Raw genomic sequence first — 24,057 nt, 5'->3', positions numbered from 1 at the left:
TGAGGAAAGATTGAAAATAAATGAAGAAATGAGAGGGAAAGAAAGAGATCTCAGAGGCTACGCAACTTTGATTCCAGAAAGAAATAAGGTAGATCTAAGGGAATCCTGTACTACCAAAAACTGAGAAGACAAAGTGCTCCCAGGTAGATATCTTGGTAAACTGGTCATGAATGATGGAGCAACCCTAACACAGTTCTCACATTTAACCCAGTAGCACGCTTTGACCCTTGGTAGTGTCAATTCTCTGCTGCTTACTGTTCCAGCAACAGCATGGTGCTGGCTGCTATTTGCACTGTAAATGCTCTGTCTGTACAGAATCTAGCAGAATTTCTGCCCATAGGTGAACAATGTGGAAACATCATGCCTGATGCTGGGATGTTACACCAATTCATGCCATTGTAGCTTCCTGTATAGAGGGCTGGTGTGGGCATATGCCACATGGGAATATCAGCATTCAATTCACACACTGCCAGCACCATTCTCTCCTGCTGGTGATTCCCTTCTGCCATCAAACCCATCCAGAGGAGTCAGGGATGAAATCCCTCAGATCTGCCATGTAAAGGCATAGGTATAGTTCACTGCTAAATGTTTTGGAGCTAAATAAATAAATGAAACCTTCAGCCAGGAACAAATTATCATCAGTGGGTCTATTTATTTATTTTCAGCAATGTTTTTGGAGTTGCTTGCTGGCAGCATGACCTGTCTGTTAAAAGGACCCTGCTAAGTTTGCTGCCTTTGGGAAGAGTTCCTAGACAGCCCCCAGTTGCAGCAAAAACTGCAGCCCACTCCCAGCTATAACACCCAGCATGTATGTTTGCCTGCATATCTCCATATATGATTGTCTCTGATGGTCTGCGGCACAGCACCAACTGCCCTTCCTTGCTTTTAGGCTTTTCACATAGAGAAAACTTCATGACCTCTTAGTGAGGCGATAAATAATTCTCAACAGATCTGCTTACTACTTTTTTCAGCTCCTCTATCAGACTGTGTCATCAAGCCTCTTATCAGTCTGCTTCATGCAACTTCTCACCTCTCCCCAACCCCATGCCTGTAGCCAGCCACTTGTGGCCTTCCTTTCCTTTTTCCTTTCTGAGCGGTGCCAGTGACCGCGAAGGGAAACTGGCAAGCAAGGAGACACCACCAAGCAGGAAGAAAACAACAATGGGTACAAAGTCCACCCAGTCAGCTGAGGTACAAAACCTTATTGTAAACCATTCTGGCTCTCTGACCCCACTGACATTCCTGTACTAGAAAAGGACAAACTAACTGTTTCCATCGGCAGCAGGGAAGGAAGAGAGATAGCATTGTTCTTTTGACACCTGGGAAGTGCTTGGTTGCAATGGCAAGCAGTGTTCATACCAGGCTTGTGACATTCACACTAAGAGAGTCTCTCAGAAAGTGTTTCACTATAAAGCAGATATGCCAGCCCATTGATGAACTCTGCTTGGGGGCATTAAAAAGAGCAAAGGTGGAAGGAAGAAGCATGGAGTTTGTATGCTGACGATTCCCTGGCAGTCTTGAGAGCTCCACTTCTTCCATTTGTCCAGTCACCAAACTTCATCCTTATTTTAGCTGATCTCAACTGAAACAATGAAGTTGGGTGAATGCAAAGGTACAGATAAGGGAAAGGCTTCTAAAATCTCAAGCACAATAAAAAAACAGCAAAAATTATCTTCACTCTGTCAATCTGTGCTGATAAAACCTCTTGCAACAGTCAGGCAGCCTACCCAAAGACTGTGTGTGCATGCAGAGCTTCTCAAGGGTAGATCGTGTTAGAGGTGAAGGTCTGTAGGAACACAGCACACAACCCCACCCCAAAAGAATCTTTCAAAACATTTTATACGTGAGAGAATGTTTGAGGTGTGAACTTTCCATCTAAATGTTGCTCTTTGAGCAAGAGCAACACGCAGGACAGATGGAGGGGAAACAGTAGAAAATCCCTGGTTCCTTCATGTTCTTATCTGAGAAGATAAGATTTTCTTCAAATCTCATGCAATGCTGAAGTCTTGCATGCTTGTGTTAGCTCGTGACACCCTAAAAATCAAAACTGCAACACCTCTTGTGACATGCCAGCCTGTGAGAGCACTGGCATGTGAGAACATTCTCAGTCTATGGATGCTCTTTCTGAGTTTCTTTGTACATCTCACTCTGTATCTTTGAGAATTTAAGCAGATAATGTCTAGCAGTTCGGCTCAGGCATCCAGGTCTGTTCTTTTTACCTCTTTCATTTATTTATTTATTTGCTAGTGAGGGGAAGAATGATCTTTCAAGGCTTTGATTAGCATTTTTTTTAATCAATTAGCAAACAGACTACTGAACTTGCAGTCAGAGCTAATGAACTTCAATGGATCGTTGTCAAGACCTCTGAGTCCATGCATTAAGACAGAAGGGGAGGACTATGATGAGTTTGTTTGTAATCCAGACACTACACAATGGAGCTCATGTTTAAAATACGACAAGGAAACGAAACATTTTTTCAATCTTTTTTGATGTGCAGACACTGACAAATTTTAAGCATAACATACAACCCCTGTAAGGCAAATAAAAGGCTGCCAATAGGGAGTTCGCTCTTGCTAGCTGGTTACCTTTCCTGAAACCCTTACAAGTTCTCCTTGTAAAATCCCTCCCAAAAGTCTGTCAATCACAGGCCAAAAAAACAAAACTGAATTAATAACATTTTCAATATCAGGTAGAAAACACTATGCAAATTGAATGTTACATAATAAATGGTGCTAAGTAAATCAGATCATTAAAGATATATCTATATTTTAGTTATGGCACTACTGACAAGCATTTCTGGTTTCTCACTTTTTATTTTTGTGTAGCTGACAGTATTATTTTTAACTAAAATTTCAAATAAGAGTCTTAGACAAAATCAGATGGAGAGTGCGGATGGAAAAGTGACGAGAATTTTCTGGATGTTGGTTTTGCATAAGCTCTCCTAAAGTGATATGAGATTCAACTGCAAGAAATTCACAAGACCTCAAAAGCATACTTTTTATAGAGTATGTATTCATTTGCTCCTTTTGGAGAAATTCTGCGCTTAAGAACACACTGCCTATTCTATTTCAGTAACTAGAATTGCCACTTTTTGGCTGCAGACCAACCCAGAAGCTTTTGACCTTTTGCTTTCTTTCATCTAAATGCTATATTCTTACACGGAGGGAGGGGAGACAGAATCTCTCCTTCTACAGATATATCTATAGATTCGGTCCTTCACCTTCTCCTCCCTGTATTAGAGCTCACGGAAAATGGTCACGTTACATATTTTGAGTCATTTATCTGTTCTGGGCTCTTTATAAGCGTGACGGTCACAAAGGCCAATTGTACACACTCATGATTAAACGATGTTCGTGAAAAACCAGAAGTTACTCTTTTGCTTAAGAGGAGGATCCTTCTTAAGTGATCCTTCTTAACCCATCTGTTAAGTCCTGGAGAAGATTCCTCTATGAATAAGAAACTGAGATTTACTTGAAGGGATCCACAGCATTTGAAGGAGAGCATTAAAGCTGACTATTCCAAACTGCATATATTACTGCCTAATGGAAGTGGGGAAAAAAGTCTCTGGCTTGTTCTAAAACCAAGGTTGTTATTTTGCCAATATTTTCCTTATTCTTCTAGCTGGCCCACAGCATCATTGGGTTTTAATCTGTTTTTTTTTTGGTTTTTTTTGTTGGTTTTTTTTTTGTTGTTGTTGTTTGTTTGTTTGTTTGTTTTCCAGTGTTCCCAGGAACAGAGCATGAGGGTCTATGCCAGTCTGCCCCTTTGCTGATCTCTCTTCCCAGGCAAGCTGGCCAACTGATGGCACCGGATCTCCATGTCTGTGCCCAAGCAGCCAAAACAGCTAAAGCTTGCTTTAGGGTCTGCTTTATCCCTCAGAGATTTCTTGGCATTCTTGCAAGTAAAATGACTCTAGATAGTACATACAGCTACCATGTGTGATGCTTAAAGTTTAAAAATGTGTTCCTTTACTGAACCAACAGTTTTGGGAAGGATATCCCAAAAAGAAATTAATTGTTTTTAAAAAGGAAATTTCACAGCTGATTTAGTGCTTCATTTTTGTTCGCAGTCTGCAAATAAAGGTCCAGATTGGTTGCTACTATAAAAGAAAATAGACATCTGAGTAAATATTTTGAGTTTTCTATAGTGGAACACATAGCCTTCTTCTTATCAGTACACATCACTGATTAAAAAATAGTATAATAGAATCATAGAACATCCTGAATTGAAAGGGACCCATAAGGATCATATACTCAACTCCTGGCTCCACGCAGCACCATCTGAAAATCAGACCATTATCCAGATACTCTGAATTCTGGCAGCTTGGTGCCATGACCACTGCTCAGGGGAGGCAGTTCCAAGTGCCAAACCATCTCTTGGTGAAGAACCTTTTCCTGATATCCAACCTGAACCCTCCGTGTTGTGGCTTCTTGCTGCTCCCTTGGGTGGACACAGCTGGTGTGTGGACACAGCAATTAGCTACTGGCGAAGCATTCAGTGTGATGTCATGATCTTTTTTTAAAAAGAGTGAGAGATACACACATCTTCCTACTTTTTTTGTCCCCCCGTAAAGCAGCTTTTCTCCTCTAAAGATTGCTAGTTCAACAGAGAGCAATCCATGCACGTGCAAAGTTAAGATATGCGCTAAATAAAAGGTGTTTGCACTGGATGTACTATTCAGGACATTCTGCTCACACAGGTTTCTTGATTGATACCACTCTACTAAGTATGTGTTTGTGGCATGGTTACATGATGATGATTATCAGCTTAATACTGAATTGAGTTTCTTATTTTGCTATGATTTAAAAAAAAAAAAAATCTATGATAAAATTAACATCAAAGTTGGAAAATTCACAGAACCACAGAATTGTTGATGATGGAAGGGACCTCTAGAGACTGCCTAGTTCAACCCCCCTGCCAAAGCAGGCTCCCTAGACCAGGTTGCACAGGTAATTGCAAATTACTGGTCAAATTGGTCTTTGAGGTGCTCTTCCAGAAAGCCTAAGACATGGAGAACCAGACAAATTTTTAACAGCTGGTTAGGAAAACAGGTTAAATTTTAACAATTGATTCTTGTGATAATAGCCTGACTGCCTCCAGTGGTCTTGTCAATTAAGCTTGAATATTACCTGTGGTATAGCACAGCAATTCTTAGGTACTGACAGTCTCTTTGACATGTGCCAAAGGTTTCAATACAGATGGAATCAACTGCCAGATCTGTCTCATATTTGTCCAGAAAAATCTGTGCTCACAAAAAAGGCAGGATGCAGGGAAATATTTATGATTTCATTTATGTGTACCAGTGGTTTACCAGTTCAGTGGGAAGGGGAAGAAACTTAAGGACAGCATTTCAGCCAAGCACTCTGAGTTCAGGTTAATCTAACTTTGTATTCAACCCCACAATTTATTAAAATACAGTACAAGAATACATCACTATTAAAGTGTTTGTTGGGACTGGATGAGAACAGCAAGAATGATTTGTGGAGGGGTGAGAAGTATTTTGATAGACCATGTTGTAAAGTACCAATTAAGCATGAGAATATGAAAACTAAAAATTGTAATTATCATTGGTACCTTCTTTTTCCATTCTAAAGGCAGAAAGCGCTTTGCTCTACAAATGAATTCTTGTAAGTCTGGAATCATTCTAAGTGATTCCATAAATCCCTGTGGGATGAAATGATATAGCAATAGCCAGAAACAAACGGAATGTTACAGAAACAGAAAAGGCACCACAATCTTTTCCTTAAGTCACTAACAGAAGTTTAGCAAGGAATATTTCAAGTCCATAAAATTCACTTCTAGATCATCAGCGTCTGAGTCGTGCCTCTGGTAGAGTTCTAAAGGCTTCTATTTCATTAAAAAATAGTAGACTGAGGAACAGCACAGTAATTTGAAATTATTACTTGAAATATTAAAACATGATTTTTAGATGTTTTTAGCACAAATCTTTAGGCCTTGGCGGAAAAAGCATTAAATATGCAGATATTGTAGAGGGACCAAGTTGCAGCAATTGCATTTGAGGGAGAAGTAATGCCAAGAAAGTTCCTAGACACAAAAATGGTACAATCTCATACACAGAAACTATGTACAGTGAAGAAGGTAACAAAAATACTTAAGGAGACTGATTCTGAAATGTGAACTTTGCAAGAGAGCAAGACAAGTATAAAATTTTACACAAAATTTGGTACTGGATTTCACACAAAAAGCGAGTGCCCAGCAAAATTCAGATCAGCAAAGACTCACTGAATAAAACAGTAATATTCAGAAAATATGCAACTGTTCAGATCTACAACCTGTATTTTCATACTTCTACACTGTGACTATTTCATTGGCTGTATCCTATTAAATTAAGTTTTCACCTTCCAAAGCTTTGCAGCATTTTCTATTTTATTTTATTTTATTAGTCAACTTCCTCAGATTCACTGCAGCAGCACTAAACCTTAACCATTTCTTTTTGCTGATTTAAAGACAAGTTAGCCCAATTAATATGCATAAATGATTATAATTAAGTTAACATGATGCTGGTGCTGGTTCCAAAGATTCACTTAGAAACTAAGCACAAAGCATGAATGATAGATAGGCTTTTCTAAGACACTTGTTCTGTTTTATTGTTTTCCTGTTGTAAACCACTGCACTTAAAATATGCAAGATGCCTAATGGAAGAACAACTTTGCAGGCAATGATATGACAGGACTGGGGAGTGAGAAGAGATACACTGTAAGAATGTGGTGTGTGTTCCCAATACAACAACTTGAGAACACAAGTTTAGGAAGGAGGAGAGGTGACAGCGAAGGAGAGATGAAGCAAGAGAACTTGCAAAAGCTCAGACACGCTAACTGTGGGCAACATTTGGAGGGACTTCAAAGCAATCTATGAGGCTCTGCAGACATCACCATCTGCCACATACTTCTAAAGATTTGATACCTCAAGAGGCCGCTTCCTGCAAGACATGAACATCTTCACAGAAGAGATTAGAGATACATCATGAACTATATCATCCTCACCATTTATCATGATGAACCTGCCAAGTGCATTAAATTTGCATAAAAGGATGTAGTCTCCTTTAATAAGGTACCTATTTCTCTATTTCTCTGTGACAAAAAGTGAATTGAAACACATTTAGTAAGAGTGCTGCAACTAACTGCTCAGCAAAGTCTGCTTTTGCAAATTTCTGTGCTGTGATCTGGCTCCAAGATTTTTTAAAAGGTCATTTTCATTCACAGCATACGTTAAGGTTGTCAGCTATCAGCACACTGCAACTGTCTACATGAATGAGAAATGCCAATTTCAATTGTCAAAAAAATCTCACAATGTCACTTAAAAAAAAAAAACCACAACACTGAGATTTTGAATGATTATCAATAATGGAATTATTTGTATTCACTGTAATTCTCTACATCAGTGATGGAGGCTGTGGGTGAAACTTCAACTAATTTCACTTTTCTTTAAGTTTTTATGCTGACATGGCTAACGCTTGCATGTGTAGGTTGTGCCAACAACCAAAGGGGAATCCTGAACGATATTAAAATCTTTGTAAGCCAGTGAATATTTGTAGATAAATAATATATTAGCTTTTTAAGGAGTTATTTCTTCGTTATATGCTTTTAGATACATCCTATGCAAGTTTTAGACAAAGTTCATTAAGGGTGTAGAGGTTAACTAAGAAAATCATCTTCTCTCAGGAATTTATAAAATCTTGAACTTTCACGTCAGGTCCCAGAAAAATTCAAGATGTTCTTTTAAAGGAACTTGCATCAGCAAGCCCTTTTGGTGTACCCTCCAAATTATTTAAGCAATCATTTTGCTCAGAGGCAATCAAGCCTGGCACATTTGCTGGCAAGCCATGTCTAAAAACTTTCCCTTCCCTTCCTAAAGCTAACTTTCAGCATTTACTGTATTCTCCTATTTCCCTGAATACAAATGTGAAGAATAGAAAATTCTCATAAAACCTATTATGGGAAGCATACATTGAATGCATCAATTATGTACATGTATGCATCCTTTTTCCTTCCACTTCCCACAAAAGGAGACAGTTTCCAATTAATCCCTTGCAGATAGTATGTTCAAAGCTTCCAGTATAACCAGCAAGCCATCTGCTAAACTCTGAGTACATTTTACAAGGGCTGTTCCATTGGTTGGAAGAGACTCAGACACTCCAGAAGGACTGCTACCTGATAATGAGCTCCTCCTTCCATCGGTCACTACAAACAGGATATATAATCTCCCTCGAAAACACTTGTAGCACTCCAGGTTAACACACAAGATCTCCCTCCCCTCTAGTGACTGTTTCCAGTGAGAATAAACTACAATAACTTAGTAAGAGTTAACATGAGCCATTTCTTAAGCTTTTGATGCTGATGATCCCAATGTTGAGCATGCTGTTGGTTAAGGTGCCTGCCCATAGACAGCTTTGGCTCAGTCCAAACACCCTAAAGGAAGCTGCCAATGGGTTCCCAGATCCACCTATCTAGCCAGGGTCTCCTCTTTATGTCAGTGGCATCTGCAAGTACTTGATTAGCAAAGCCACAGCCAACATAGCTCTTCAGAAAGTATCAATTTAAAGAGGAGTGAGGCGGAGAAGCTGATGTAGAAAACACAAACAGCCTGTAATCTGGAAAATTGAGGCCGAAACAAAAGAACACATCTGAGCAATGCTACTGTTGGAAGTTCCAGTTCAGATGCAAGGCTTTACTGCTGAAAATCTAACAATACTCCATACCTTTCCTCAACCCAGCTTCCCAAAAGCCCAATAGCAGCATTTCCTGTTAGTGTTCAGCCATGTATTTACTATCTCCCTGTTCCTGTGGTGACAGAACACCTCAGAGGCCCTAACTTGCTAAACCTGTGCCTTCACAGAGGAGCTGAAGGGATTTAGTGGAGTTTGCATCAAGTGTGGGCAGTTAGGCATGAAAATTGGCAGAGGTAAGGAAACTGTCCCAAGAGGCCTCATGGTGAGGGTGTAAGGAGGGGATTATCTGAAACCGCGATAGTGAGAAAGTTTGAGGCCATCATTCTTCCATGGAAGACTGGGAACTCCAACAGGTTTGCACCTCAAAGGTGTAGAGCATGGAAAACAGATAAATGCAAGTGCAAAGCCTTTTTGGCAAGAAGCCGCTTAGGAATTTAAGTCTGCTATATTTGGGAAGAATCTGGCAATGTTTTCAATGCCAGCAATAAATAAATCAATCAGTGCTCACCACCGTCATTGACTTCCTTGCGATTCCTCCACACTTACATAGCTGTGTCCAGCTTTCTAGCCCAAATCACTTTACTATACAACTGCTTGTGTTTTGAGAGCATTCTTTAATGGATTCATACTCAAAGTGTAAAAGGCAGGCAGCAATACACACTTCAATATTTAAAAGCATAAATAAAAGTCTTAACAGATCCCAGATGTTTAATTTCCTCCAGCCCTTGTCAGTGATTGAGTTGGTGCTGATGTAGATGATTTTTTTTAAGATCAGTGGTCAGTTTGTCAGTTTGATGCTGAAAAAGGTTCAGATGTCTGGAAATTTCAAATGCAATTTCTACAAATTAATAAATCATGAAGTAGATGCAAGGGAGACAAGCATGAATGTAAGTGGCTGCACTTCTGCAAACTTACTTTATTACCTGAAATGCATCCACAGGTTCTAAATGCAACTATAAGATAGCAGTAACAATTTGTCAGCATATAGAAAATCCTACAGAGGTAATTATTTCAATCTCTGTTGTTTGTTTTCTTTTTCAACAAAAGAACTCCAAAGGCTCATACAAACAACAAGCTGAAGGAACACATATTTTAAGGTAAATATAATGTGATGGCGCTGTTGAAACTAATGAAGAATTTGCTGTTTACTTCAGCAGAACTAACATTTGCTAGCTGCATCCATTTGTCACTTATTAAAGCAATAAGTTACTGTTTACTGTACCAGACAAATCAAAACTGTACAGAAAATGCATCCACAAAAAAAAAGCTACCGAATTGAGTTACTAAGGCCACGCTGCCAAGCACACAAATTCCTAACAGTAATGAGGGGCTGGATTCTTTCAGTCTGATTTTTACAGGGGGAAGTCTGCAGCCCCCAAATAATGGCAACCAGGAGAGGGATGGGTTCTGAAAGCCCACATTTAGCTCACACAAATCTGTGATGTGTGCACTTGACGTCACACCAGAGCTGCAAATCTGCCAGTTCATCAGCCACAAACCACACATGCTGCCCATTTCAGGCTGATCAGACCCTAAAAGGTCATGAATTTCATTCAATTGCCTTCTTTCCCCTTCTCAGTAAAGCAGCTGTTCGAGAAAAACACTGAGAAACATTAACTATGGATGTCCAGGATTTGCTTTTGATTGCCACTGAAACCAAACAAATGAAGAAGAAGGCTAATAACAAATCTTTTAAAATTGGTTATTTATTAATACATCTAACAATGCAGACTTTGGAGTCCACTTTCAAAGAATGTGGATAAGCTCAGCTAAATGATTTATTTTCTACAGCTTGCCAGATCTAACTATTATTCTGCTGTGCCATTCATTTCTCTCTCCAGTTAAACTTCTCATTGAAGACTTCCCCCCTTTCTTGTTATTTGCTTTGCTTCTCAATATTCCCTGATAATGCTGCTGTTTTTAACAATGCTTCCTGTTATACCTTTGGCATTTGTGAAATGATAAGTGCAAACATAATCTAAGCCCCTGAACACACAACATTATCACACAGACAACTACGGACCACGCTTAGAAGCTGCATATGCCTTCCTCATCATTTAAGATGCATCAAACTCATCTCTGAGTCACCTGGAATTGTTAACTATTAAAACATGTAGGTCTCAAACCTGAATTTTTACTGAATCAGCTCCTACAGAAAACTGGCAGTGATGAATCTGGCACATCCAGATGCTGGGCTGAATGCTAGTTCCACTGCTGTAAACAGGAAAACTTTGCCTGGGATAGGACACTGCAGTTACAAAGCAGGAAGACGTGCCTGAAACAAACCTAGGAAGCTTGCGAGAGAGAAAATCAGATTAGGAAAGAAAACAAACAAAAACAAAAAAACATAAAGCAAAACAAAAAATAAATAAATAAAAAACCAGTACCACTGGCCCACAAACAGGATGTTATTTGCAATCGTGCATCCGTGTGCCATCAAGGAAGGGAAAGGCTGCTGGGCTGAGCACTCAATTTATATTTCTCAGTTGACTCTTCTAATCACACTCAGGGTTCTCAAGCTTAGCCTAGCTATTCTGCTAACAAAATTTGCACACCAGGTGGGTTTGTCCAAGTTTCCATGGTCCTAATAGTGTCATATACTTCCTAATAATAATCTTGAAAATTATACAGGTAATTGTGTCTGTAAAAGGCCACGGCCACCTTCAGCAAAATCTGGAAGGCTCTTTCCTCTCCACAGGAAGAAATGTTTTAATAAAACAGTGCCATTAAAAATACTGCCATTAAAAAACGGTGAGAAGAAAACTATTAAAAATTACACTCTTTTCGGTGCTGTCTTAAGATGTTAACAAAACTAAAAGAGTTCTCAGGTCTGCAGAGGATAAAAGAGCCCAAACCAGGATGGGGGCTGAGCAGGAGTAGCATCCTTTGGCTCTGTAGGACCACAACCCAGGATGAGACATTAACATTCACACCCCAGACTGGATAGCAGGAGGGCTCCTGTGCACAGGTTAGGCCTTGCCGTGCAGAGGTGCAGCTCACTGCTTCCCTTCCTTATTGAAATTCAGACCTCCTAATTCACACTGCAGAAAACAGGAGCATAATGAAATACAGCAGAGATCATTTCAGCAGTTTTTACCCACCCCTGCTGTCCTGCTTGTGACCAACACATAACCCCTCACAGGACTCTTCTCAACCTGAAGCAGCCTCAGGAACAGCTTATGTTTCTATAGGGTGGTGATCATTCAGATTGCTATTAGATCACCACTCAGACATGCTCCTGTAACTGTAACTACCTTCATTCGTCTAACACACCAAGACAGTACCAGTTCTGCTTAAGACAGCCCACTTTTTCCAACAGACAACTTAAACAGCCTCTTTCCCTCACAAGTGGAATAAAAAATTTACAACCGGCTCCCTTATTTGCAAGCAAATACAGGTAATGTCTGTTAGACAGCAAAATCCATTAGGCACTGGATAGTTTTGGTACTGTGAGCTGCCTCCAAAAGGCAACAGATGTGGGGAAGGGGGAGGGGAAAGTTAATTTTGTCTTTTTAATATTCAAAGGGGGTTTGTTCTCACTGTCTAATTAAATCAGTAGAGTGCAAACAATAAAAGAAAAAAATAATTGTTGTCTTTCTTTCCTAGAACAACCTCTCTGGTTCTAACAAGACATTATAATATTTCCACCCCAAATCCTTTTCAAATAACATACACACAACCCAACACCAGTCCTCATCGAGAGGAATATGCCTTTCTTGAGGAATTTAAGTTGTTCTTCCACTGTTACAAAAAAATGGGCTTGGAATGTGCTTCTCTGATTGACGCAAAACTACTGAAGAATCACACTTTAAAAGGAGTAGATTTAATAACAGTATCAGATGTACAAATCAACCATCCGAACACTACCCTAAAATACATTTGTACTTTCTTGGCAAAGCCAGTAGGTTTGCACAAGCATGCTGAATTACTTGAGAAGTAATGAAATGTGTCAGTAACATTAAACAGTCACTTCCCAAGAACTTGCTGTATAATGGCATTTCTAGTCAGATAATTCTTTGTGCTGCATAAATACACGTAATATCAATTAAAGCATTTGATTTATAAAATCAAAATGAATGTGCTATATTTAAATTTGGGTTGAAAGAATTTTAAATACTACTATCTATTTTCAGCCTTCGGTTAGTTACAATATACAACCCAGTACCAAAGAGAAATGGAGAGTACAGCCACAACTCCAAGGTGCTTGCTAGCACTGTACCAGAACTGAGAAGATGGTACCAGCCCCAAAAATCTTATAATTAAATATTATAACAGACATATTTATAATATAAATACATATTATAATAAACATAGTGAAGATAGGAGTGTGGATGAACATCAGTAGCCACCCTCAACTTCAAGTGCTTGGCAAAGAATCCAAATATCTCCATGTGAAATAAGATAGATAGCATGCACTGAGCACTGAGCTGCAGATAGTTCAATACAACTTTGGGCATGTGTTGTCTAACTGCACTTTTCTAGTGACAGCATTGTGGACATACCAGAAGGTAATGGGGAAAGAAGGATGGAGTCCCCCTGCCATTTCAGCCCAATTGCTGACAAGTTTTGTACAAGTACTGGGGTAAAGGAAAGTACTGTGGGGCATAATGTGAGAGTTTTTGGAAACTCCTCTCAAACATTTGGGATCATCATAGATGATCTCAAACAACCATGGATGTATGTTTGTTGTTTGAAGATGCAAGAAGTGACCAACAGAGAGCACAGTCAGGTAGTGAGGTAGTGTGAGGTCCTGAGCTTTTACAGCTACAGAGCTCCACCTCTGTATTGGTCCAATTTTAAGTTTATCAAGAATAACTCATAAAAATATAACTTTATTGTTATTGAATTATCCACAGATGAAACACCCCAAATTCAAGGTATTACAGAGCTCTGTGCCCACTGCCAAATGCTTGCTATATTTTCCATTCAACTCCAATATACAAAAGTACCCAGCACCAAAATGTACCTTACTCTCTTCCAAGCATTCTCCTGGTTAACCAAATAAATGGCTGCAAACAAAAAATATTAGCTCTGTACTGCAGCCATAACTGTGCTTCTCTGTGTAATCTGAATGACGTGCAAACATCAGAGCACTGGAGATAAAAGCAGATAGACTTTGTGATGTCCCATGTTACAACACTTCAAATATGTGTTATGAAGACCATGAAGAGAAATGAGCCCAGTAATGATTAATTTAACTATATCAAGGAAACAGAGTAGAGTAATCCAGCCAAGAGACTTCTGCTGATACTCATAAGAGAGGGCATTTATCAATAACCACCAATCTCTGGACTCTACCTGTTAATTTGCTGCTGCCTGTGTAACTTCCTAAGCCACCAGGTGTCACAGTGGCTCAGTGGAGGGGCTCTTGTCCATCTAGACAAGCAAGTTGTGGCTTCAGGTTACAGAGCAGAGCTCACACTGCCTGCACGAGGAAGTCAGTGACACTGAATATTTTGATGAAAACCATCCTCTGGATGAAACAATCAGTCACGGGGTAACTTGGATGCTCTTGATGTGGCTGTTAAATAATCCTGTGGCACTGCCACAGAAGAGATGTACTTGGTGTTCTGGTGTCTCGACCGATCTTTTCACTTTGCATTATTAACCCTGTCACAACGTTAAGAAGTACTGAAAAGAGCTGAGCTAATCATTCATATCAAATAATAATTTTTGTGAATTCTACTCTTCTTTTTACTCAGAGTTGCTAGAAATTAATGACAACTTACTTTAATGCATTAATTATTCAAATTGAAGACATATATTTGCCTGCCTTTCATAAGATTGTCTGCTGTATGCACTTAATATTATATTAAGTATATACTCTGAAAGTGGATATATATCACGAGTTTCTATTTCTCATCCTTGACTAGAGGAGCAGAGATGGAGCTGAAAATGTTGGGAAGCTTTTCATTTTTTCACCTATTTTTCCTTATTACCGTGCAGTTACTTTAAAATGTAAATAGTACCTTGCCTTAAGAAAAGAAAATCTGCAAGTACATCTTATTTCCTGATCTGGTGGCGATTTTCCCATCGCCACCACTCCCTGACATTAATTTGCTTTATATGCATACACCAGTCAGTCACCACTGCAAAGCAATGGGAGATTTGTCTCTGGCGTATTGAATTGCTAAAGATCATGGCTCTATCTTGAAGGCTCTGAAAACTAAAAACAGGAAAGTGCTTTTCAGCTTAGCCCATATAAAACAAACAACTTCTATCTGGAATGCTTAACGACTTGAAATTTGCATTCTGCAATTATTCGTGAGAATAAAACATCGGTGATCAAACATTCACACAAACACATAAAGAGCACAAGCACAGCCAAAGAAAATTCACTGTGAAACAGCAGTGCATAGTCATGGAAATTCCGCATGAAGCATTTGTTGCGCTCAGGTAATGAACCTTTACCCAGTGTGCTGGCTTTTCATGTCCCATTATTCATGCCAACACATTCATTAAAATGAGCTTTTGCTTTTTAACATAATCGACAGCATGCATAGGTGTGGCCTTCAAAGAGTTATTACCACAGTTTACAGGCATGCTGTTCGTAAATACAAGCAGAACGCCAGTCGGTGCAAAATGCCAAGCTTCCCACAAAACATATGGTAATTTTTGCTCTGTAAAACAGATAGATGCGCTATATAATGCATAATTGCAGCACATTATATATGAACTTCTAATTGCTTAAAATGATACTTCAGATCACATCAACAACATTATTACCCAATTACCCTAAGGGTTAACTGATACTCCAGTGATAAGTCTAGGTAGAAGTGAGCGAGCTATTGTGTTGCCTTCAACAACTGAAACAAGCAATATAGTTGCAAAGGCACCCATGGAATCTGTAAGCTGTGGATGTTTTTATCATTGTGGTATGGCAAAGAAGAGCGGTGAATAAATGTCAGCCAAGTACCAAAGGAAAGAGGGTCTTGCAAGATGCTGGGTGACTTCAAAAGGAAGAATTTTCATTTGCTGCAAAGGAACTACTGTGCCTTTGCTTCATGATGGTTAGCAGCCACAATAATGGTGTTGTGATGTGAAATAGAATAACACAAAAAGATTTTCAGTGCTTAAAGTAGAAACAAGAATTACTGAAGACGGTAACAGTGGCAAGTTACTGTTAGAACATGTGAAACTGAGTACGCAGCACTTTGTATTCCCCTTCATCAGCTGTAAATATACATATACACATATATATATATATCCAGCCTGCAAACCTAAGGGCAAAATAGTTTTCACACTTGCCTTGGAGGTCCTTTACTCCTTAGAAAAGGAGATGGTCAGGAATACCAGTGTTGCTGGTTGTCTTCCTGAAGGACAAAGTGAGCTTAAATAATAATACAAGAAAGTTTCACTCTCTTCTGTTTTCTGAGCTTTTTCCTCTCTCCGTGTGACTGCTGTAGTTAAAGATTTAGAATGTTTCTTTTTGTATAATGTGGTTATTAATATTTTAGAAATCTCTTCGTACCCTGCTCTAGAACAGATGGTAAGTCTTTCTCTGATACAATGTTCTGCTAATGGCTGAAGCAAAACTACACAACTAGAACACAAATCACAATAAGATATATGAAATAATGCAAATATGCAATGTATTAAGTCTTAACTCTCCCAATCAATTTACTACTTCACCAAATAACCTAATAAAAAAATCAATTAGAAAAGATAAGCGTTTGAAAGTCCGAAGAAAAAAAGTATGTTGGAAAACAACACGTGGTAACACTCCAATAAGGACATTTGGTTCATTCATTTATTAAGTTTCTGAAGACTGAGCACAGTGGGTTTATGACTCAGCCCATTCTTGGGCCTTTATTAAGCAGGGGTGTCCAAATGTGATCGCTGTTATACACATTCAATGTTTCTACGAATGCAACAGACAAGGTCATGCAACTAATCTGTGCAACCCCCTTGCACAGTCATGAAGTCATGAAGGGTGCCCTATCATGGGTAGGATCTGGACAGGTATTAAATCTGCTGTACCTGACCAACCTGATCACAAAAACGTACTCAGAGATCACATTTCCATCTTCCCTTTCGAACCACACACAAATAGCACAGATAGATTTTAACTTCTTTCTGTCCGTGTAACCAGGCTTGGCAAGCTGACTGTGGCACAAAGGCAACCAGCAGGTACTGCAGATCACCCTGAGAGTTACTGCAACAATGTTCTAATTTATCAAATACTCGGAAGGATACAGCAATCTCTCTATTCAGTTTGCAGATACTCCGGCAGCAGAGTTGAAGCACAGTTAGAAACCCATGTAAAGTTCTGGCTTTGTTGTGTCAGTTGTGAGTTTGTGACTGCCCTGAATGAGTACTTGGATATGAGTACTGACATCAGAAAGACCTTAAGGAGCAGGTCTCATCTGATACCCACACAGGCTGTAGAGTTATGAAAAATACTGATGACTTATTCAGAAAAAATAAAGCAGCTACACTCAACCTTGTGCTTCAGTGCTGCATGCTGCAGAGAGGAACAGCAGCCCGGCCAGCAGGCTCATCATGTGGCTTCTTGTCAAAGGAGCAGCAAGGCAGTGCCCAGGGAGCCCGTGTCTTGTGGACAGGATAGCCTGCCCCTGTAAAATTTATGGCTGCTGAAAGGACTCTACACCACCAACAGACTTCGGCCACCAAAACATTTTATTCCTGCAAAGGTCTTGTATTTCCAGGTCAGTGATTTTTCACTAGCCCCATAAGGCACAGGAGTGACAGAGTCGGCTCAGGAGCATCAGCTGATCCCACCCCAATGTTTGTTGCCCTCAGGTGGCTCTAGCTGATCCCCACTTACCTCAGAAGCACCAAGAATACAAAAGTACTCCCTTTGATTCAGATGAATAACTGGGTTTGAGTGTAGGAGGACACGGCTGTCCTTCAGAATGTAACAGAAATGGAAATAGTGTTCTGGCAATGAAGCATTTTCTGTCTGCCCTGAACTTAGACGACAACCAAGGCCAGCAAGAACATACTGGGAAAAGAAACACACAGTCCTAAGGAGATTTCAGCCAGGGTCTCAGAGAGGTTTCTTCCATTATTTCTGGCTAATATATAAAGCCAACAGGCACTTTCCTTACCCCAGCCATTTCTGGAAGCCACAAACCATCTGCCACTGGGTCCCACCAGGGTCACCCCAAGGCCCTGAGCAGACCAGGAGCCATTTCTGGAAAAGAGCACCCAGCAGACTGAGGATATACGCCAGCTTGTTTACACAGTACAGCCAGGAAAGCAAGCCTTGCTCAGGAGGAAGCAAACACACAAAGTATCAGCTCGGTCGGAATGCCTGTTTACAGCAGATATGCAACTTTTGGCAAAAAGATATGAACAAATATAATTTGAAGCAAAAAGTCCAGCTAAAAAATACTGCAATGTGTTTAGCAATCCATCCATATACTTTTTCTATAAACAAAGTAAGTATATACACCAAAACCAAATTATTTTTTAAATCTGGTCTTGCAATCCAACAGCAGGCAGAACTCCAGCCAAAGTGAGAGCACAGGGCTGGGACCTTGTCAAGATCCCTGCTTTGCTCCCTCTCACCATCCAGAGGCTGCTATTTGTTAGACTGGATCCGCACAGTAAATCTTGTTTATATCAGGGAAAGACTGAGTTTAAGGGATTTTTTTTTAAAGTGGATTTGTGGTTTAAAAAATAAAGAACAAGAAAAGAAAAAAAAAAAAAAAAAAAAAAAGGGTTGAGAAGATTTATTTATAGAAAACGATCTAGCAAGCATCACAATAACTTACAAGGGGATCCAGCCTCCGTATTTCTTATTGACTCTCCCCTTCCCCACTCACCAGCTCCTGCCCCAAAAGCTCCCTGTCCCCTAAGCACGCAGTTTATATTGTAACTACAGGAGAAGAAAAAAGAAATGCAGTAAGACATCGCTGACTGTAAGCTATGGATCAGCACAGAAAGGAAGCTGTCTTTTATTTCTTTCCCAGCCTCATAAGTATTGTTAGTTTGTAAAAATTTTAATTGAAAACAGCTGCAACAGTTTTGTGTGCTTTTTTTTTTTTTTTTTTTTAGAGAGATGAAAAAGATTCTATGAAATAAAAGACAATCAGGAAAATGAGACCTGAATTCATCCTGAAGACCGTGTCTGCCGAAAGGAGTTCAAGGGGCTCTTTTAAAACTGACCTCAGCTTCAGCAAAGCAGGATTTTAGAAGTAGTTACTGAAAATCCTTTACTGATGTTCCCAGAATTGCTGCGTACTATTGGTGTGGTTGTGGACAAATAGCTATTTCCTCAAAACTACTCTGAGACATAAGTTTATGTTTTCCCCCAACAAAACAAACTCATAGACAAACTCAAATCTACGTATACAACATCAGAGATCTGTTTGCGATACGAAGTTGCTATGTGAACAAACGTGATGTCACAACAGATATTTTTGTGACTAATCTATTAAAAACGCTTTTAGAAGAAGAGGAAAAGCTTATTTCATCAGATAGCAATGCGGGGAAGTAAAATAAGAGACTTTCATTTAACTGCAGAATTTTGTTTTGCTCTGCTGTGATTTGCTTCACTTTAAATATTTGCTTGGATCCCAACATCTGTGTGAGCTTCCAGCTCATCTGGTACCTTCTAAATGATCATAACATCCTCCTTTATTTTTCCTTTTAGTTTTCTTTAAATTTTCTTCAATCGTGAAATCTCTGCTTTTGAAAATTCACTATGCTGTTTCAAAGGGGTTTAATATGGTTTGATTAAGCTAACTGTCATTAAAACAAACACGCCACTAATCAAGTTCTGTAGTCACCCTACAACACTGCCCTCCCAGCCAGGAGGGCTCTGCTCTCCTGCAGCAGAGAGACACAGGCAAATTCCATACACTGTAACAGACAGAAGTTTTGCAAATACGAGGAACTAAACAAACCCGTGAGAGGCTCGATACGATGCTCTGATTATTGGCAATAAAGCAACACCTCAAACTTTAAATTGTCAGCAACTTTAAGTGTTCCATCCACAGCGCACTGCCACTCAAAAATAATTATCTACAAGATACAATCACCTTTTGTTTTCTTTTAAGAGTGAGCAATTTCAAATGATTGAATATTACAATGGAAAGGATTTGCAACATCAAAACATCAAAGAGGAAAAGAGGTGTTTTTTTGTTTTTTGTTTTTTGTTTTTTAACATAGAGTTTAATAACAGAGAAAATACTGAAGCTAATTTGCCTACACTGAGTACTACCCAGGACTTGAGAAGCTGCTGAATACCACACAACAACAGCCCTGCTCTCCTGAAATGTTCAAACAATGGAGATACAAAAATATTAAGATAAACTGAGTTTGAGTAAGCAGTCATGAAATCCTTAAACCACAAACACAGCAAGGGAAGGGAACATCTGTATTGCAGTTACCCAGGAAGTTAGCTAACTGTGAGCGAAGTGCATAAGGTTTATTTTTATATCTGCTGAAGATTATTAAACATTTCAATACGCTTTTACTTCTTTAAGTCCGGACTGTTGATACATTACAAACTGGCACCAGGCAAGCCCAAGAATTATTAAGAAATCATGTATTTATTTCCATTGGAGAAAAATATTACAAGATAAGGTTTCTTCGAACCACTTGTAAGGAAGCTGAGGTGTTCCTGTCAGCCAGCTCACAAGGCAGGCTCCCCTCGTTACTTCAGATGACACAGGAATTAGCTGGGTGCTGGCCTCCTGCCAGCCCTTACATCACACAGCCACCCCCTGCCTGGGTGTGATTGGAATTCCTCGCCCAGGACTGACCCTGGATTCAAACAGGAGCTGTAGGTTCTGCCCAGAAAGTTGTAACAAGTTTGGAGAGTGCAAGTTTGCACACCCAGCACAGGCTGCGGCTGCTAATTCCTTACTTTCCTCACTACCTTTTATTCCTAAAGAAAACAGGAGTGACGAAGACATCCACACTGCATCTAAATGACCTTTATTTACCACTGGTACTCTGTCTGATCAGCGCAGCCCTTACAGGGCCTATGTACCCCTTCCCACCCAATGCTGGTATAGCTCTCAGGGAGGGTCCCTGAAAGCAGAGCAGCTCTGAGGGCAGCGCTGCCCCTGTGCTCCACTCACCCTGCAGTCACCCTGATAGCAGCAGATGTGGCATGCACCTGCCCCAACGGCAGCCCTACCACCCCCTTCGTTAAAATCACTTTCACCCACCTGCAAGCTTCATTCAGAAGTCACGGGAGTTCACTGCAAAGGGGGGCTCTGCAGATGGAAGGGAGGAAAGGGACAGACACAGCATACAGACACTCCTTCCATGGCTTTCTGTCCATCCTGCGCACAACTTCATTCATTACAGACACACTGTGCCTCAGAACTTCCACTGCTGTGAGGGATGGCAGAGAACCCAACTCTAGAACACTACTAGGAACATCTTAATTTTTTAAGAAAGCAACACAATCCCTGAGGCTTCCAGGCACACATTTGGGATGGGACAAGGAATAAGAGCTGTAGGATTCTTCCTTTTTTTAGGACAAATGCTCACTAGCTCTCCAGAATTTGGGTATGAGCAGAATCTGACATGGTGCTACCCCCAGCCTTTGGACAGTTTCTTTCCAACTCCTTTCCCTTTAAGCTGCTTTCCTTGCATTCATTTACCCCCTGGGGCTCCACCAGAGAGCAATGCCTAAGTTATCCCAAAAGCTGCCCAAAGAGAAATGCTCACATGGCACGCCAGCATCACCCAAAGCACAAGCACCTCCCATGGCATATGGGCCTCAATGGGGCTGGTCTGGAGAAATTCAGAGCCACTCACATACACTCCAGAAGCTTTCAGCTCCTGAGCACAAACACACTTGAAAGAGGGGGACGTTAATGCGAAACTTCTGCTCCCCACCTGCCTGAGGAAGCAGCAGGATTCCTCGCAGGGTGTCTGCATCCAGGCACTGTGAGTGGCCCAGGAAACTCATCTGGTTTTTTTAGTATTATTATTTTCTTTATTAAGGAAGGGGTTTAAAGTGGGGGATAAAAGAGATGGCATGAAGCTAGCTAGAAAATGCATGTCAACAAACAACAATACTTACAGCACAGAGCAGAGAAATTTAAAAACAGACAACCAGAATGGAAACTCTGAACAACCACAATGCAAAACTCTTTTTGCTCTGAGCAAATTAAAAATAATAATAATAATAAATACTTGAGCATAAGGCCTTCATTAACAGAGCACTATCTGTCAGTCAGATCCTGCTGGAACCCACGGCTCCTGCTTGTCCCCCACGCACCATCTCATAGTAGGAGCCCTCCAACGCAGCAGGCTCTCAGCACAGCGCAGGAGGGGCTGCTTTATGAGTCCCTCCAAAACTTTTTGAGTGGAACGTTTGTAAGGGAGTTGCAATTGGAAGCTGTGGTCCAAAGCGTTGCTGAAGTAATATGTAAAATAGCGAAATGAACACTGACTGCATGTCGGAGTGGCTTCAATAATAGAACCCTAAAGGAATCTCTGAACAATACAGATTTCTGCTGCTTAACAAAGTCTAGAAACTACAATGCCAGTATGTGCAGGAATGTAAGAACAGAGTTGCGAGACACTGACAAAACAGTTGCAGAATAGAAAAAACACACAGAACCACCCCACCGACACCCAAACGGCCGAGACCAAGGGGCACCAACAATTGGGGCACAAGTGCAGAGCGGTCCCCGTGGTTCTGGGGGCTGCTGTAAGCTCCCCGCCAGCACCGAGAGGCACTGAACCCCACAGCAGCGAGCGGGAGCAGCAGTGGCAGAGCCCAGCGCCGGGAGCGGCGGCCAATCAGAAAGCAGGTCACCGCTCGTGTGTGCACTGTGTACACTGAGCGGCACTGCCTCCATGGCTCGGCTGACAGTCGGGCATGCATGCGTGCTTTATTTTGTTGTGACCTCTGGTTCTTTCCAGGAACTACAGCATAACAAACGGGTCGGTCCAAAATCCTTCGCCACGCCTGGTGACACAGATTCAGCAGACACGGGTACGAAGCGGGGCTGTACGAAGCTCTTAATAACACAAAATGGGTACTTTTACAAAGTGTTTGCAGGGCACCGCCGGCAAAGTACCGCAAAAATCCCAGCGCCAGGACGGTCTGCTGCCCAAACACAGCCACATGGCAGCACTGCAGCCCGATCCCGGCCACGCTATACTCCGGCAGGCAGAAGTGCGCCGTGTTAACCACGCGAACAGGCTGCAGCCTCCCCGGCTCTTCCCCCTGAGCGGCCGAACGTCCCCTTTCCGAGCAGCACTCCGCTCCGTGGCAGCTGCCCCGCGCCGGGCCGGCCGCACGGCGCCCACACTGCACCCAGCGCGGACAGCACCCGCGGAGTTCCCGTCCCGCGGCACTTTGACAGCGCGCGGCGGGGCGGGGAGGCATCGCACGCCCGCGGCACCCGGCGTGAGCGCGGCTGCCCGTCCCCCGGACACGCGTTCCGCGAGCGCAGCCGGGGCGCAAGTTTGCAAAACTCCGCTCCTGTTTGCTGCTGCCATTCATTTCCCTTTGTAACGAGTTTCCAGGTGCGGAGCGGATCGAGGCTCAGCTCTCCCCCGCACCTTTCCCCGCGGTTTCCGCGGCGGTGCCTCGCCCCGTAGCAGCCGGACGGACCCCCAGCGCTCGGCTGGGGCTGGAGAGCCCCGCAGTGCCTCCCGAAGTGCCGCGCCGCAACGCCGCCGCTCAGATCGAGCGGGCGCCGACCCCGAGAGTTGCTCCGCGCGGAGACATAACGAGGGATCGCCCAATTAAAGTGCCCGGTTAACGAGCGCTTCGCCGCACACCCGCGCCGCCGAGCGGGACGGAGCCGCGCGGACTCACCTCGCTCCGCGCCTGCAGCCGCTTGTTCATTTCGTAGATTCGGTACTCCGGCTGCACCATGTACGGCGTGTGCCTCCTGTAGAACGGGCCAAAAGGAGAAGAATAGAAAGGGTCATGTGGTGCGCTGGACATCTTGCCTGCTCGCGGAGGTTCAAGCGACACAGAGTACCGCCAACCTCCATGCAGAGCACATGGGCTGCGCGCTCTCCGCGGCACAAAGTAGCGGCAGGCGCACACGCACACATGCGGGCGGGGAGCTGCCGGGGAGCTGCCTGCGAGCCCTCAGCGCGGGCGGCGGCGGGGGGGGCGCGGGGCGCGCCGGGGCGGGCGGCAGTGGGCGCGGGGAGCGGGGGGCTGCGGGCAGCGCCGCTCCGCTTTAAAGCGGCGGCTGCCGAGGGGGTCATTTCCTGTTCGCGCCGTGGGAGCGCCTCGCCGGCGGCATTTTCCTCTGGCGGCCCCGCGGAGGTGCGGGGCTCCGCTCGGCGTCTCCCCGCCAGGACCCCTGAGGAGCCCGGCGGCGGGGCTCGTTAGCATATAGCTGGTTTTAACGCTGCCTGAGCCCGCGCGGGGCCGGGGGCGGAGGGCGCGGGGCCTCTCCGCGCGT

At 42.2% G+C, this 24,057-nt stretch overlaps 1 protein-coding gene across 11 annotated transcripts in view; it reads right to left on the bottom strand.

Moving 5' to 3' along the window:
* Positions 1-23,731, bottom strand: part of LDB2 (LIM domain binding 2) — a 208,812-nt gene extending 185,081 nt beyond the window's left edge. For 4 of the 11 annotated variants that reach the window (XM_042872271.1, XM_042872274.1, XM_042872275.1 and 1 more), the window contains exon 1: positions 23,454-23,730. In XM_042872271.1, coding sequence (XP_042728205.1) covers positions 23,454-23,585 — 132 coding nt within the window. In that variant the 5' untranslated portion in view covers positions 23,586-23,730. Of the gene's footprint in view, positions 1-23,453 lie in introns of all 11 variants that reach the window. The other 7 variants (XM_042872266.1, XM_042872268.1, XM_042872267.1 and 4 more) reach the window with 2 other exon arrangements.
* Positions 23,732-24,057: the final 326 nt, after the last annotated feature.

The sequence above is a fragment of the Lagopus leucura genome, unplaced genomic scaffold (assembly GCF_019238085.1).
Source record: "Lagopus leucura isolate 7727_CA_CO unplaced genomic scaffold, USGS_WTPT01 Super-Scaffold_100004, whole genome shotgun sequence".
Classification (NCBI taxonomy): Eukaryota; Metazoa; Chordata; class Aves; order Galliformes; family Phasianidae; genus Lagopus; species Lagopus leucura.
Note: the sequence above shows the minus strand (reverse complement) of the source record. Positions and strands in the feature narration are given on the sequence as shown.